This window comes from Artemia franciscana, chromosome 18 (genome assembly GCF_032884065.1).
Source record: "Artemia franciscana chromosome 18, ASM3288406v1, whole genome shotgun sequence".
NCBI classification, from domain to species: domain Eukaryota; kingdom Metazoa; phylum Arthropoda; class Branchiopoda; order Anostraca; family Artemiidae; genus Artemia; species Artemia franciscana.
The window spans coordinates 20,840,667-20,855,079 of record NC_088880.1 but is presented as its reverse complement, the minus strand read 5'-3'; the positions used below and the strand labels follow the sequence as shown (position 1 = coordinate 20,855,079).

The window sequence follows — 14,413 nt, the reverse complement described above, 5'->3', positions numbered from 1 at the left end:
TATTAATTCTATTATTTTCTCCAAGTTTCAGAACAAAATCAATATTGACTATTCCAATATCGTCATGCCCTAAAAGAAAGAATTTATATTTCAATAATTTTCCCAAAATGCTCTATATTGTGAAAAGTCTTTCAGTGGATCTTTATCTAATGGTTGCATTTGCAGGGAATATCTACTCCATGAGAGGTTGAGGAGACAGGCAATGCTTGGAAAAAAAATTTCAGTATAGAAACTCCTCAACATAATTGTCTGCACTGTAATACACCGAAATAAGTCGAAACATTCAGATACACACTGAAAATTTACAGTTTGTCTCCAATTTAAACCCTCGAACTCTTCCACACAAAAAAAACTGGTGGAAATTGGTATTTATTTTTGCTCCGTTGCAAAATTATGCAAACATGAGAAGCGATTTTTTGTTTTGGACACAGGATTTTGGAAATTTTAGACTTGCAAAAACGCAACGTTTTTTGCTAGAATGGCTGTCTGAATTTGGAGATGCATATGTGCTTCGTAAGAGGTAGGCGCGACCAGTCATTTTTGCGTCAAAAAGTATTTCAGTATGTCTACCTCAGAAACTACCAAAAACAATTTCATGTACCATAACATACCCAATGAAGTCAAAATATTTAAATTCACGCTTCAATTTTAAATACTTTTTTGAATGGTCGGACCCGAAAAAGCTGTTCCTGGGGAGAAGCTTTAAACGATAATTTCGCTCCCCTGTTGAATTCTGGTAATGTGAAATTTATCATTTCCTTTTGGGCACGGCATTTTTGACATTTTAATTTCCTTAAACTGTAGTTTATCTTTACTATGTGTGTTTTACGCGAATAGTAAATGATGTAAATAGAGAGTTTACCTTATCCATATATTTCTCATCGGTAATAGGAAAGTTGAAACTACAAAATACTACTTTTTGATTTTTGTAGAATATTAAATAAAAAAAAAAAGTTTTTTTTAACTGAAAGTAAGGAGCGACACTAAAACTTAAAACGAACAGAAATTACCCCGTATATGAAAGGGGCTGCTCCCTCTTAAACGCCTTGCTCTTTGCGCTAAAGTTTGACTCTTTCTCTCAACTCTACTTTTTAAAACAGTTAAAAACTACTTTTTAAAGCAGCCCCTTTCATATACGGGGTAATTTCTGTTCGTTTTAAGTTTTAATGTCGCTCCTTACTTTCAGTTAAAAAAAACTTGTTTTTTTTTAATTTAATTTCTGAACGTTTTTTAGTTAACCCATATTTCGATTTCGGCTCTCCGCAGATGAATAATTAAAGCGAAATTTGTATATTTATTTATTTGGCTAAATGGATTTCCCATAGTTTTGATCGAATGATTTCGAGAAAGAAGGAGAGGGAGGAAAAAAGTAGGGTTGCCGTCCAATTTATGGGGTACTTAAAAAGGCAACTAGGACTAGTAAAAGATATACGTAACTTACGAATTAGCTTACGTAACAAACTTCTATATTCGTATGTTTTTATTACGTATATGAGAGGGTTCGCTCACTCGTCAATACCTCACTCTTTACCAATACCTCCCCTGAATCACAAAGGCCGTAGAATAAATAAATGAAATTACTAAAAATACTTTAGCGTAAAGAGTGAGGCATTAGGAGGAGGTGAACGCCTTATATGCGTAATATTTTCTGTTCGTTTTAACTTTTAATGCTACTCCTTACTTCCAGTTGAAAAAAACTTTTTCATATTTATTTTTTCATTGTTTTTTAAATAATGCTAGAAAATGCTGCGCCCCCTATATGGAAATCTTCTTCCTCCGTGACAAATACCTCCATGGAAAGTTTCCCCCACATAACCCCCTCTTTTCACCCCCCCCCCCTTCCAACCGATAAATCCCCCTGAAAACCTCTGTACACTTCCCAATAACCATTACTATAAGCAAACACTGGTCAAAATTTGTAACTTGCAGCCCCTCCCACGGGGACTGTGGGGGGAGTAAGTCGTCTCCAAAGACATAGTTATAAGGTTTTTCGACTATGCTGCATAAAATGGCTATCTCAGAATTTTGATCCGACGACTTTGGGAAAAAATGAGCGTGTTAGGGGGCCTAGGTGCCCTCCAATTTTTTCGGTCACTTAAAAAGGGCACTAGAACTTTTAATTTCCGTTCGAATGAGCCCTCTCGCAAAATTCTAGGACCACTGGGTTGACACGATCACCCCTGGAAAAAAAAACAAACACGCATCCGTGATTTGTCTTCTGGCAAAAAATATAAAATTCCACATTTTTGTAGATAGGAGCTTGGAACTTGTACACTAGGGTTCTCTGATACGCTGAATCTGATAGTGTGAGTTTCGTTAAGATTATATTACTTTTAGGGTGTTTTCCCCTATTTTCTAAAATAGGACAAATTTTATCAGGCTAGTAACTTTTGATGGGTAAGATTAAACTTGACGAAACTTATATATTTAAAATCAGCGTTAAAATGCGATTCTTTTGATGTAACTATTGGTATCAAAGTTCCATTTTTTAAGAGTTTTGGTTACTATTGAGCCGGGTCGCTCCTTACTACAGTTCGTTACCACGAACCGTTTGATTATCCTTTTTTCATTGACAATTTGACATAGATTTTATATTTTAGAATAATCTAATTGAACATAATAAATAAATTTATTATAAATCGTTGATTCTTTTCTTTCTTTTTTTTTGTTTGTTGTTATCTTTCTTTCTTTTTTCATTTTGACCAGGCTACTTAGAATGGAAGGAGTGGTCGTAGAAACTTTGAAGGGGGCTTGTCCAACTGGACATTGGAATTTATGGTGCCTTTTTCAAGAATTGAAAGTGATTGGAGGCCAACCGTCCCCCTTCTCCCATCCAGTACAGCTACCTCCCTCCCCTTAATCTTCAAGTATTCGATCTAAATTTTAACATAACCATTTTTTTTTCAAAATAGTGGATAAGTCCAATAAATGTGACTCTGGGAATAAAGATGGGACTAACGGGACTAATTAGAAAGAAACTTTTCTCAAAAAAGAAGCTTTCCAAAGAAAAGTAAAGAGCTACTTTGAGCCAAAAACGCGCATAAACAAACTCATATACTATATCAAATTTAAAACGAACAGAATTCACTATCAATGAATAAATGAGGCACAAAAAAACCCAGCAATTACAATGAAAAATATAGTCAAACTTAAAACCAACAGAAGTTGCTGCAAATAGGAGTGAGGTTAACTTTCTAAAAGCCAGAGTGTCTTTCGCGCTTTGGTAAAGTGGGGTTTTGCTATAAAACTCTGAATGGATTGGAAGAGTATATATTATTACAAAATTTGCATATTGTTGCCCTTCCATAGCGTTGAAGCTATTATGACCCCATCCTATTACAATCAATCAATCATTTTATTCATACTAAAACACTGTTACAAACGTGAAGCGGTTTTCCTGCCCAAGAAGCTTACGATCTTGAATATAGACGACTATAGATCAATCATTTTATTATAAGATAATTACTATTTTTATTTAGTTTTAAATGCATGTTTGTTTTAATAAATGTATTTTGAGCTCGTTTATTAGAAGATATCATGTTCTTTTGTTTAGAAAACATAACTAATAAAAGTATTTCAAGAACCAGTGCAACAAGATTTGTTTCTAGTTGAGGTTCTGTTGGTTCTGGAACTCTAATTGGGATATTAGGTAACTCTAGTTGGTTCTTGGGATAGCTTCAGGAATATCTAATTGGGATATCTTTATAATCTGAAAATTTAAGCACATCTGTGTAAAAAAAAAAGAACATTTCGCACTAAGAATCAATACAACCACATATTTCTTTAGATTTTATTTTCCTTGATGAGCTTCCCTTAGTCCTCCCCAATTAAAAGTTTAAAATATAATTCTTCCGCCATCCCCAATCAAGATCCCATCAAATAAATAACGACGAAGACCTGGTTGAACTTCGCTGAGGTAAGGATACTGGGACTGTTTTGAAAATTGTTCATTTTAGTTTTATTGATTTTATCCTCTCGTAAGTTGTTTTTTCTTATTTGTATTGCTGAGGACGGCCCTTGGACATAGGGCCAAATATTCATTCTAATTAGTTTCCCACTGTCTCGAAAAATTCTCTATTGTTCTTCTTGTTTTTGGTGTTTATCCCATCGAATTTTCAGCTGCGTCTCTGACGCCGTTAATTTATACCATAGCCATTCACGATCGTGAGATATTACAGATATGCTTTACAACGTTAGCCTTTGGCGAAAAAATTACTATTATTTCTTTTATTAATAAAATGGATGTCAATTAAAAATGAACAGACTTAAATAAGAATAACTTCTTTCCACAAAAGAGTCTTTCAAAGAAAAGCAAAGAGCTAAATTAAACTGAAGTTGCGCAAGAATTGAGTCAAATAAAATTTCAGACTTAAACTAGCAGGCATCACTATAAATGGGTAAATGAGGTCTGAAACGAACAGTAATTACAATGAATAATCAAGTCAAACTTAAAACTAACAGAAGTTACCACAAAAAGAAGAAGGGCCTTCTCCTTTTAAAGACCAGAGCGAGGTTCCGTGTCATAGCAAACAAAATATATCTTGAACATTTACTCTTTTATAACATCAACAAATCTAAAACTGCTGAGGCTTCCAGGAATGAATATCATTATATTTTGAAAGTTGTTGTACTGTCATTAGTTCTTTTCAGTGATCTTGGTTATTATCGGGGTTTTCTTTCTTTTTTGCTGTTGTCGTCGATGTTTTGACAATTTGATATATACATTTTTTTTTTGTCTTGTTATGCCTTACTTGATGTTTTAGCAGATAATATACACTTCTCATAATAAAATATGTTTTCGGTAAAGCACAAATGACGCTCTTGCCTTGACTAGGCTTAGAGAACATTAGCCATACTCCTGTTTGTGGTAATTTTTGTTCGTTTGAAGCTCGGTTTGATTATTCATTGTAATTTCTGGGTTTTTTTTTTCTTATTTATTCGTTGATTGTGGTTTCTGCGTTTTAAGTTTGAATTACTGTTTCTGCTCGGATTTGGTGTAAAACACTCTTTATTTTTCTTTGAAAAACTTCTTTTATAGAATAAATCATTTTATTGTAATTTACCTCATTTTTTCTATTTTTTCCAAATTAACGCTCCCCAGCTCCTCCAAAGAGAACGGATCCGTTCCAATTACGTCAATCACGTATCTAGAACTTTTGCTTATTCTTCCCATCAAGTTTTATCCCGATCTCTCCACTCTAAGCGTTTTCTAAGATTTCCGTTTCCCTCCTCCAACCCCCTATGTCCCCGGATCCAAGTCGAGTCGAAAATGGAGCATCTGAGACATAAGATCCTTCTATATGTCAAGTTTCATTGAGATCCGATCACCTATTCGTACGATAAAAATACCCCAATTTCACATTTTCCAAGAATTCCGGTTTCCCCCTCCAACTCCCCCAATGTCACAGGATCTGGTTGAAATTTAAAATAAGAGCTTTAAAGCACAAGATCCTTTTAAATATCAAATTTCATTAAGATCTGATCACCCGTTCGTAAGTTACAAATACCTCATTTTTCCGAATTAACCCCCCCCCACTCCACCAAAGAGAGCGGATCCAGTCCGGTTATGTCAGTCACGTATCTTAGACTTGTTTTTATTCTTCCCTTCCAGTTTCATCCTGATCTCTCCGCTTTAAGTATTTTCTAAGATTTCCGGTCCCCTCCCCCAACTCCCCTCCAATAACGCTGGATCTGGTTGAGATTTAAAATAAGAGATCTATGTTACGAGGTCCTTCTAAATATGAAGTTTCATGAAGATCCGATCACTCTTTCGTAAGTTAAAAATCCGTCATTTTTTCTAATTTTTCAGAATTAAGCCTCCTCCCCCCCCCCCAAATTCCCCCAAATAGAGCGGATCCGTTCCAATCATATCAATCACGTATCTAGGACTTCTGCTTATTTCTCCCACCGAGTTTGATCCCGATCCCTCCACTATAAGCGTTCTCCATGATTTTAGGCCCCCCACCAAATTCCCTCCAAATGTCACCAGATCCGGTCGGGATTTAAAAGAAGAGCTTTGAGACACGATATCCTTCTAAATAACAAATTTCATTGAGATCCGATCACCCGTTCGTAAGTTAAAAATACCTTTTTTTTTCTAATTTTTAGAATTAACCCTCCCCCCCCCCAACTACCCCAAAGAGAGCGGATCTGTTCCGGTTATGTCAATTATTTATCTAGGACTTGTGCTTATTTTTTCCACCAAGTTTCATCCCGATCCCTCCACTCTAAGTGTTTTCCAAGATTTTAGGTCACCTAAATGGTGAGCCCCCCCAATGTCACGAGATCCGGTCGGGATTTAAAATAAAAGCTTTGAGATACGATATCCTTCCAAACATCAAATTTCATTAAGATCTGATCAACCGTTCGTAAGTTAAAAATACTTCATTTTTTCTTTTTTTCCGAATTAACCGGCCCCCACTCCCTTCTATATAGTCAAATCGGGAAAACGACTATTTCTAATTTAATCTGGTCCGGTCCCTGATATGCCTGCCAAATTTTATCGTCCTAGCTTGCCTGGAAGTGTCTAAAGGAGTAAAACCGGAACCGACAGACAGACAGACAGACCGACAGAATTTGCGATTGCTATATGTCACTTGGTTAATACCAAGTGCCATAAAAACGGGACAAAACCAAAGTGTTGCTCTCGCAACACAAATAGAAATTGTTCCGTATAGGAGGGGTTGCCCCCTCCTAAATAACTCGCTCTTCCCGCTTAAATTTTTTAGTACTTTAATATTCTTTTTAAATTGTCCTTGTATTTCAGGAGTCATTCCTAAAGAATTGGGACAAAAAGCCTAACTTTAGCGTTAAGAACAAGGTATTAAGGAATAGGCAACCCCTCTTATACGGTATAATTTCTCTTTGTTTTAAGTTTTAATGTTACTCCTTATTTTTAGTTGAAAAACCTGTTTTTTTATTTAATTTCTGATCGTTTTTCAAATAATTCCGGGAAATCCGACTTACCCTATGTGGGAAATTCCTTCCCACAAAGATTCCGCATGGAGAGTTCCTCCCATTCAAAATTCCTCCCAGAAAATTGCCCCTGGACAATTCCATCCTCGTTGAAAATTTCCTCCGGAAAATTTCTAGCGGACGATTCCGCCTGAAAAATTCTCCTTAGAATACCTTTATTTTAAAAAGACTTCGATTTCGATTTCTGATCTCCCCCCATCTGCGAAAAGATTCTCCCTAAAAAATCCCCCCATGGAAAATTTTTCCCGCGGGAAACCTCCCCTCCATGAAAAAATTTTCCAAGCAATTCAAATTCCACTGATAATTTCCCTCGGAAAATTACCACTTTCTAAACAAAATGGATATCTCAACAATTTCGATTGGACGACTTTGAGGTTGAAAGGGGTACAGGAAGGGGACTGGTTGCTTTCCAATCTTTTTTGACACATAAAAAGGGCACTAGAACTTTTAATTTTGGTTAGAATATACCCTCTCCCGATACTCTAGGACCATTGATTCGATACGATCACTCATGGGAAAAAACTAAACAAAATAAATAACACGCATCTCTGATCTTTGTTCTGGCAAAAAATACAAAATTCTACAATTTTGGAGATGGGAGCTTGAAACCTCTACAGCGGGCTTCTCTGATACACTGAATCTGATAGTGCTATTTTCATTAAATGTTTACCCCCTTTTTTGAAAATCATGCAAATTCTCTCAGGCTCGTAGCTTTCGATGAGTTACAGTAAACCTATGAATTTACATATTGGAATCAACACAAAACCTAATTCTTTTGATATATCCTTTCGGATATATCAAAATTCGGATAATTTTTCAATCTATTCTCAATGTGTTAATTAAATGCTTTCTTCGTTATTATACATTGCCGTGTCATTGTAATTGTCCAAAATACAAACTTTGCAAACTGACAGACAAAAATTCTATCCCGAACCAAATTTTTTAGAGAACTACTGGGGCCTTAACCTTCAAAATTGGGAAACGTAATAATCAAAGGAACCTTGAGCGTTTAAGCTCCACCTATTTCAAAAACTTATAAATTTTAATCAAACTATTTGTACTTTGCTTCTGGAAAAGGTAACAAAGTGGCCTGAAAAATGATTTCTATATCCCTAAAGTAAACAGTATATGTTCTTTATCAATTTTTCCGCCTTTTTTGTGCTTCTATTGGTTGAAAGTCGAGATTTCTATGGTTGATTGGACCACTTACATTGTCCATTCTTCTTTTTTTAGAATTTTAGTCCCACTGCTATGATGGTTTTGCTTGTTGTTGTTAATACTTACATACGAGTGATTCGCACGAAAATATAACAGTTCAAAATAGGGATGAAACCTTTTAATCGACAGTGAAACAAATATAAAATTTCAACTGAATATTTCGGACACATATACAGTGTCCCTCATCAGCAGTAAAACTAACACTTTATATGTGTCCGAAATATTCAGTTAAAATTTTATATTTGTTTCATTATCGATTAAAAGGTTTCATCCCTATTTTGAATGGTTATATTTTCGTCATGGAAAGGCAGTGTGGTCTTCGAAGCTATCTATTGTGATTCGCACACTTCTTATTTGACGTTTTTAGTTGTGAATTGCGGGGCTACTGGACCTTTCCAATATGCTGTGTTAGCAAGAGGTAATTTTTATACTAAGGGATATACTAAGATATCTACATATATATATATATATATATATATATATATATATATATATATATATATATATATATATATATATATATATATATATATATATATATATATATATATATATATATATATATATATATATATATATATATATATATATATATATATATATATATATATATATATATATATATATATATATATATATATATATATATATATATATATATATATATATATATATATATATATAGCAAATATGGTTGATAGCAAAACCACGCTTTTCAGGAGTGTATGTCTTGTTTGAAACATACATAAAACTTGAAAATTTCATATTAAATGAGAAAAGATCCACAGTTAAGTGGGTTCTTTGTTGAAAATTCTAAATATTCTAGGATACTTCTGCAAGAAAACATGACCAACCGAGTGACGACGAAATTGGAGTCCAAGGGGTACTTAAGGACCCATTGTCGCTAATGGCAGAAGAACTTAAGTTGAAAAAGACCAGTGAGAATGACTCAAGGTATCTTGATTTATCGAAGGTATGGGTGTTATTATCCCTCCCTCCCAGTACCTCCTCTAGAAGAAAGTCTCCTAGAATGCTTTCCGGAATATTTATGGAAATATTCTCTTAAACTGTTAATCATTATGTTTCAAGTTGCCATGAGCCTAGCCTTGGCTATTTTAGGTAATACCTATGAATCACATAATTTCAACCTTATTATAGCTTGCTATTTGCTATTGATTAGAATACAACAGCTTTTCACAATTCCCCATGAAGTGGGTGGGGGAGGGGGGCTAAAGACCCAAAATAAAACAAAATTAAAAACCGTACATGATAGATGAGATAATGTTGGAAATTCCCTAATTCAATCAATGTAACTATATATTTATTTCGATTAGAAGATCATATATTACAAAAACAGAGACAAAATAAACAAAGAACAAAGACAAATAAATAAACAGAGAGAAGATATAATAATACACAAATAGGTAAGCCTTTGTCTGGGGGCTCGTATAATTTTTTACCAAATAAGCAGCAAAAGGCATTGTTTAGACACCCAAAATATCAATTAGCTCCTTATCTGGAAAACCCGTTGCTGATTCACAGAACCGCGGGAATCTAGCTGAGTCTGAGCAAACGTTGACAATCGAAAATCCTCATACAACTGATTGCACCATTTGAAGCACCATTTGAAGGAAAGGTAGGGAGTCATTATACCCTACTCTAAGATGATGTAACTATGAAAAATTGGATTATATACAAGAGGGAGTTCAAAAATATTAGTACAATAAGAACAAAGAAGAATTTCAAGTGATTTAATTGGTTAGCACTTCACGAACATCAACAAAATAAGCATAAACATAAGTCGAGAATTGATTGTAATATTCAGTAACAGTAAGAGAAACGAAAGAAGAGGCAAATTCTACCAAAAGCCGTTTTTGTAAGCAAACTAATTACTATTAGCATATAAAAGCGATTCTATACGAGAGAGTAACATATTAAGCAGTTTTGACATAGTTGAAGCCAAAGCTATAGGATGAAAATTATATGTTTTATATTAGAATCACGCGGGGGGTTATTCTGCATGGGGACCAAGGTATCCTGCATATATTTTTTTCTGTACCCTTAAGTTTTCCACTTAAAATTAAGGGACAGTGAGATTAAGTTGTCTTGTTCGCTAGGAAGTGCTGAGACATTTTTCTATTGTTAACCTTATTGTTTACACAGCCGACTCTCATTTTTGGCAAACTGGAAAATCATCTCTTTCTGTTCGGATAGGACGATTCCTAAAATTTCCATTTTCAGTAATTATTCGTATTTCAGACCTATTAAATCATGAAGATATTTAGTCAGCGTATGGTCAAACTTCGGAATCACTTCTGTTGTTTCTTTGCATCCCATCATCCCAGTCTAATCTCACTCTGCGCTTACACACGTTCATCTTCTTATTGATGATTTCCAGCAGCTTTAAAAGATAGGAATTAAATGCTACCGTCCATAGCATGTCAGTGGTAACCCAAACTTAGGTTCTTTTATCTGCTAATCCCTTATCTGTGATACCAGACGGTCTGGAGCTCACATCAGTGGCTCCAGGCATGCTTGGTTATCAGTTAAGATACTCGCCCAAAATTCAGCCTGAAAGACCTTAGGAAATTCTCTCTTTGACTATAGCCATCCTTGAAAAGTTAAGAGCAAAAGAAAATTCGCATGTTTTAGGAAAAAGGAAAATAGGGCCCAACAAGATGTGTAATTTTTATGAAATTACACCATCAAAGTTGACATGCCTGAAAACCCTTCGTCGCAAGCTCTAAGTCTAACTACAGGAACGTGGAATTTTGTATTTCCCCTGAAAGACTGGTCAAAAATGTGTGTTATTTTTGTGTCTTTTTTTTACCAATCGTCGTTGTATCGAATCAGTGATATCACTATAATGGGAAAAAGTATATTCGAATCGAAATGGAAAATGTCAGTACCTTGTTTTAGAACAAAAGAGACAGTAGCTTACCACGTTTGCCGAATTTGTTAGTCAAGTAAATATAGGTATTTTGAAATTAAAAATGTGGGAAGATAAGGTTTATAACTATAAAAATTGTCAAACAGTTCATAGCAATAAACGGCAAGTAAAGAGCGGTCCATGCTAATAGTAACCGGAAGTCTAAAAAAGAAACTTTTGTAAGAATATATATGTAAAAAGGATCTTTGTTGTCAGTCAATTTCAAATTTTAATATAGAAAGGACCTTGATGAAAATTATACTATCAAGTTGAACATATCATAAAACCGTTTGGTAGAGGTTTCAAGTCCCTATCTGCAAAAATATGAACTTATGTATTTTTACCGAGAAGGATAGTCACAGAAGCTTGTTTATTTGTTGTTGTTTTTTTGTTGTTGTTTTTTTTCCCAGGGGTGATAGTATTTTGCAAGTAAATCTAGAATATTAGGAGAGGGTTTATTTGAATGAGAAGTGGGAATTATAATTCATGTTTAAGTAGTGAAAAAGATCATCCCACACTAAATTGACGGTTCCAGACATTTTTCATAGAACTTTTTAGTGTGTATTTGCTTTAAACTATATATCTTTCAGTTCAAGGTGTTGGAAGGTAATCCATCAACAAAATACCTGCAATTATCAACTGTTTATATTTGTTGCACTCAAAATCACTTTCTGTAAAGCACTTAAAAAACTTATTGGTAATAAGTGGGGATAGGCGGAAAAGTGCCAGTCCTCCTCGTATACAGGATAATTCCCTCTTGCTCTAAGTTATAAAGTCACTCTTCACTTCTATTTTAAATAAAGCTCTTTTTCCGTTGAATAGAAAGACAACAGGCAGCTGCAATCAGGGCTGGATTTAAATCTTTGGTACCCCTAAGCCAAAGTGCTTTGGCGCCTCTAGGCCCAAATATTTTTTTTCGGGGAGACAAGCAGATTTACGGGAAAATCCACTACCATTTGGGGATAGTGGAAGCCTTGAACAGGAAGGCAACTGATGAACGAGAAGCCAAAAGTAATGCAAGAGATAGGTAATACCGAGCTCTCACCTGCTATTATGGGGGGACATCTGACAGTTTATAAGCGGCTACGGAATTCTTGCGTTGTTTTAAAACCACTTTTCTGTGATTAGGCAGCGCAGCAGCAAAGTCGACCTGGCGCTTTGACGATAAATCACATCAGTCCAGTTTTTGTTAAGGAAAAAAGTCGCTCAGTCTTTTTTTTGTGCCCATCGGCATTGTGCGCCCCTAGGCCCAGGCTTAGTAGGCCTATACGTAACTCTTGGCCTGGTTGCAATGCTGTTTATTAATAAATAGAAACAAAATGTGAAGTGGAGGAAAGCATTGTGTCTTTTAGATGAAAACAAAGAGATGTGTAATGCAGTTTGAAAATTTTTGTCGGTTTTGTTCAGCAATAACAGAGTAATCTTGCTCTCGTGAACTATTGCTGATTTAAAAATTTGATTTACAATCTTTTGTCGGGTTCAATAAAGCGTCAACTTAGCACAATTGTTGTGGTTGTGAGAACGCTCCTCTAATATTAAAATTTCAATTTTGTATCTCAGTTTAGTTGTTGTATCTACTCAAGTTTTACAAGCGATTTTTATTCTGACTTTTCTCTTACAAATGTTATAATTTTTTTTTATTCCAGCGTCAATGGATTTAGAGACCTGCGGTTGCGTTCACATTCTGGGTCATTCAGCAAAGATCTTGAAAGACCAAGAGTCTCGTCCACTTCTTCAGTCGATGGCAAACATGGAGTAAGTTAAATTGTCGAATACCGAGTGTGATAAGGACCCGGCACTCATTTATTAGTGTCTTTCATCGAGCATAACATATGGGCTAACCAGACTCTGGGCAAATTGTGGTACCAGCCGATTGATAGTTGAATGCTTGACAATATTTGGGCGATATAGTCTTTCGATTCGGCTTTTTGTGCACTTGTGAAACAAGTTTTCACTTGTTTCTCTTCACGATTAAGTGTAGCAATAAAGAAGAGAATTGATGCAATTAGGAAAACGTTAGCAGTTTTATAAGAAACAGAAAAAAATCTAAAAAATCCCAGTTTTCAGGAATGAATAGACGGAAAATAGAACCATGGGACAAAAAGTGTTTTCGTTTTGATGACCTTGGTACTTTAAGAAAATTATGAAGAATAGGTGGCCTAAGGTCGCTTGTGGAATTCCACGGCACATTGCTTGTGCTGCGGAATAAGGGTTTTTATATTTGACCATATGGACTTGCTTAAAAATAAAGTATCCAATGATATTTGCTAACAAAATATTCATATTGTGTCTGAAAAGTTAAATTTTCTCGAGTTCAGAATAATCAATAAACTCAAAAGCTTTCTTCAAACTAACAATAACTAAATAAACACTTTGTTTTTCCCTCAGGGTGCATCAGAATTGTTGAAATTAAATTATTAAAATGTTTGGATCTAATTTGCATATCACTTAGAGGTGTGGTCTCTGAAACTGGGAAGCTGCAGAAACAGGCTTTTGATAGTACTGAATTGATCAACCTTCCCAAGGTTTTCACTTGATTGCAATTTTGCCACATTTCGGAAAAGAATTGCCAAGATGCGGTACAAATCGCAAGCTTGGTATTTTCCTGGGTAATCTCTTTTGTTACTAGGAATGGGTACTAGAACTCATAACTTGTGGTCGAATTTTTGTCTGAATCTTTAACGGCGATTATTTGATACCCCCAGGTGAGAAGAAAAACAAAAAATTGAAAAAAAATACATAATTTCATATTTTTTAGATAAGGGCTTTAAACTTATCCTCCTAGGTATTACGACACATTGATCGAGTTTGCATCCCTTTTGGTGGATGGTTTCCTCCCTTTCCTAGAAACTTCGCTGACTATCTTATGTTAATAATTTTGTATGCGTGACATAATATATGATGAATTTTTAAATATTTGGAATCGTTATAAGAAGCAAATTCTTTGGATGTATGTATTGTTATAAAACTCACATTTTTTAGTGTTTTGGCCGCTTTCAGCAAGGGTTTCTCTTTACTTACCGTTCACTGTCGTGAACAGTTTGAACCTATTTGAGCTCCAAATCACATGAAGACAAGAGAAAAGTAAGGGAATTGGAGAAACACGTAATTAAAAATTTTAAGATGTGTTGCGGAGGTTATGGAAGGCATTTATTAAGATTTGGAAGATGATGCTACACGGCCTAATAGGAAAATTTTTTATGTGTTAAGAAGCTGAGGAAGAGTGGAGAGAGGAACAATTTGGAATTTTTCCAATTAAATATGGGAATAAAGTCTTGATTAGTGATAAAT

At 34.8% G+C, this 14,413-nt stretch overlaps 1 protein-coding gene across 2 annotated transcripts in view; it reads left to right on the top strand.

The window, feature by feature from the left end:
- Positions 1-14,413, top strand: part of LOC136038741 (TBC1 domain family member 1-like) — a gene marked incomplete at its 3' end in the record, with an annotated part of 110,095 nt that overhangs the window by 43,969 nt on the left and 51,713 nt on the right. Inside the window, 2 exon segments of one of the 2 annotated variants that reach the window (XM_065722102.1) lie at positions 9,020-9,147; positions 12,769-12,877. In XM_065722102.1, the coding sequence (XP_065578174.1) occupies positions 9,020-9,147; positions 12,769-12,877 (237 nt within the window). 2 annotated transcript variants of the gene reach the window in all.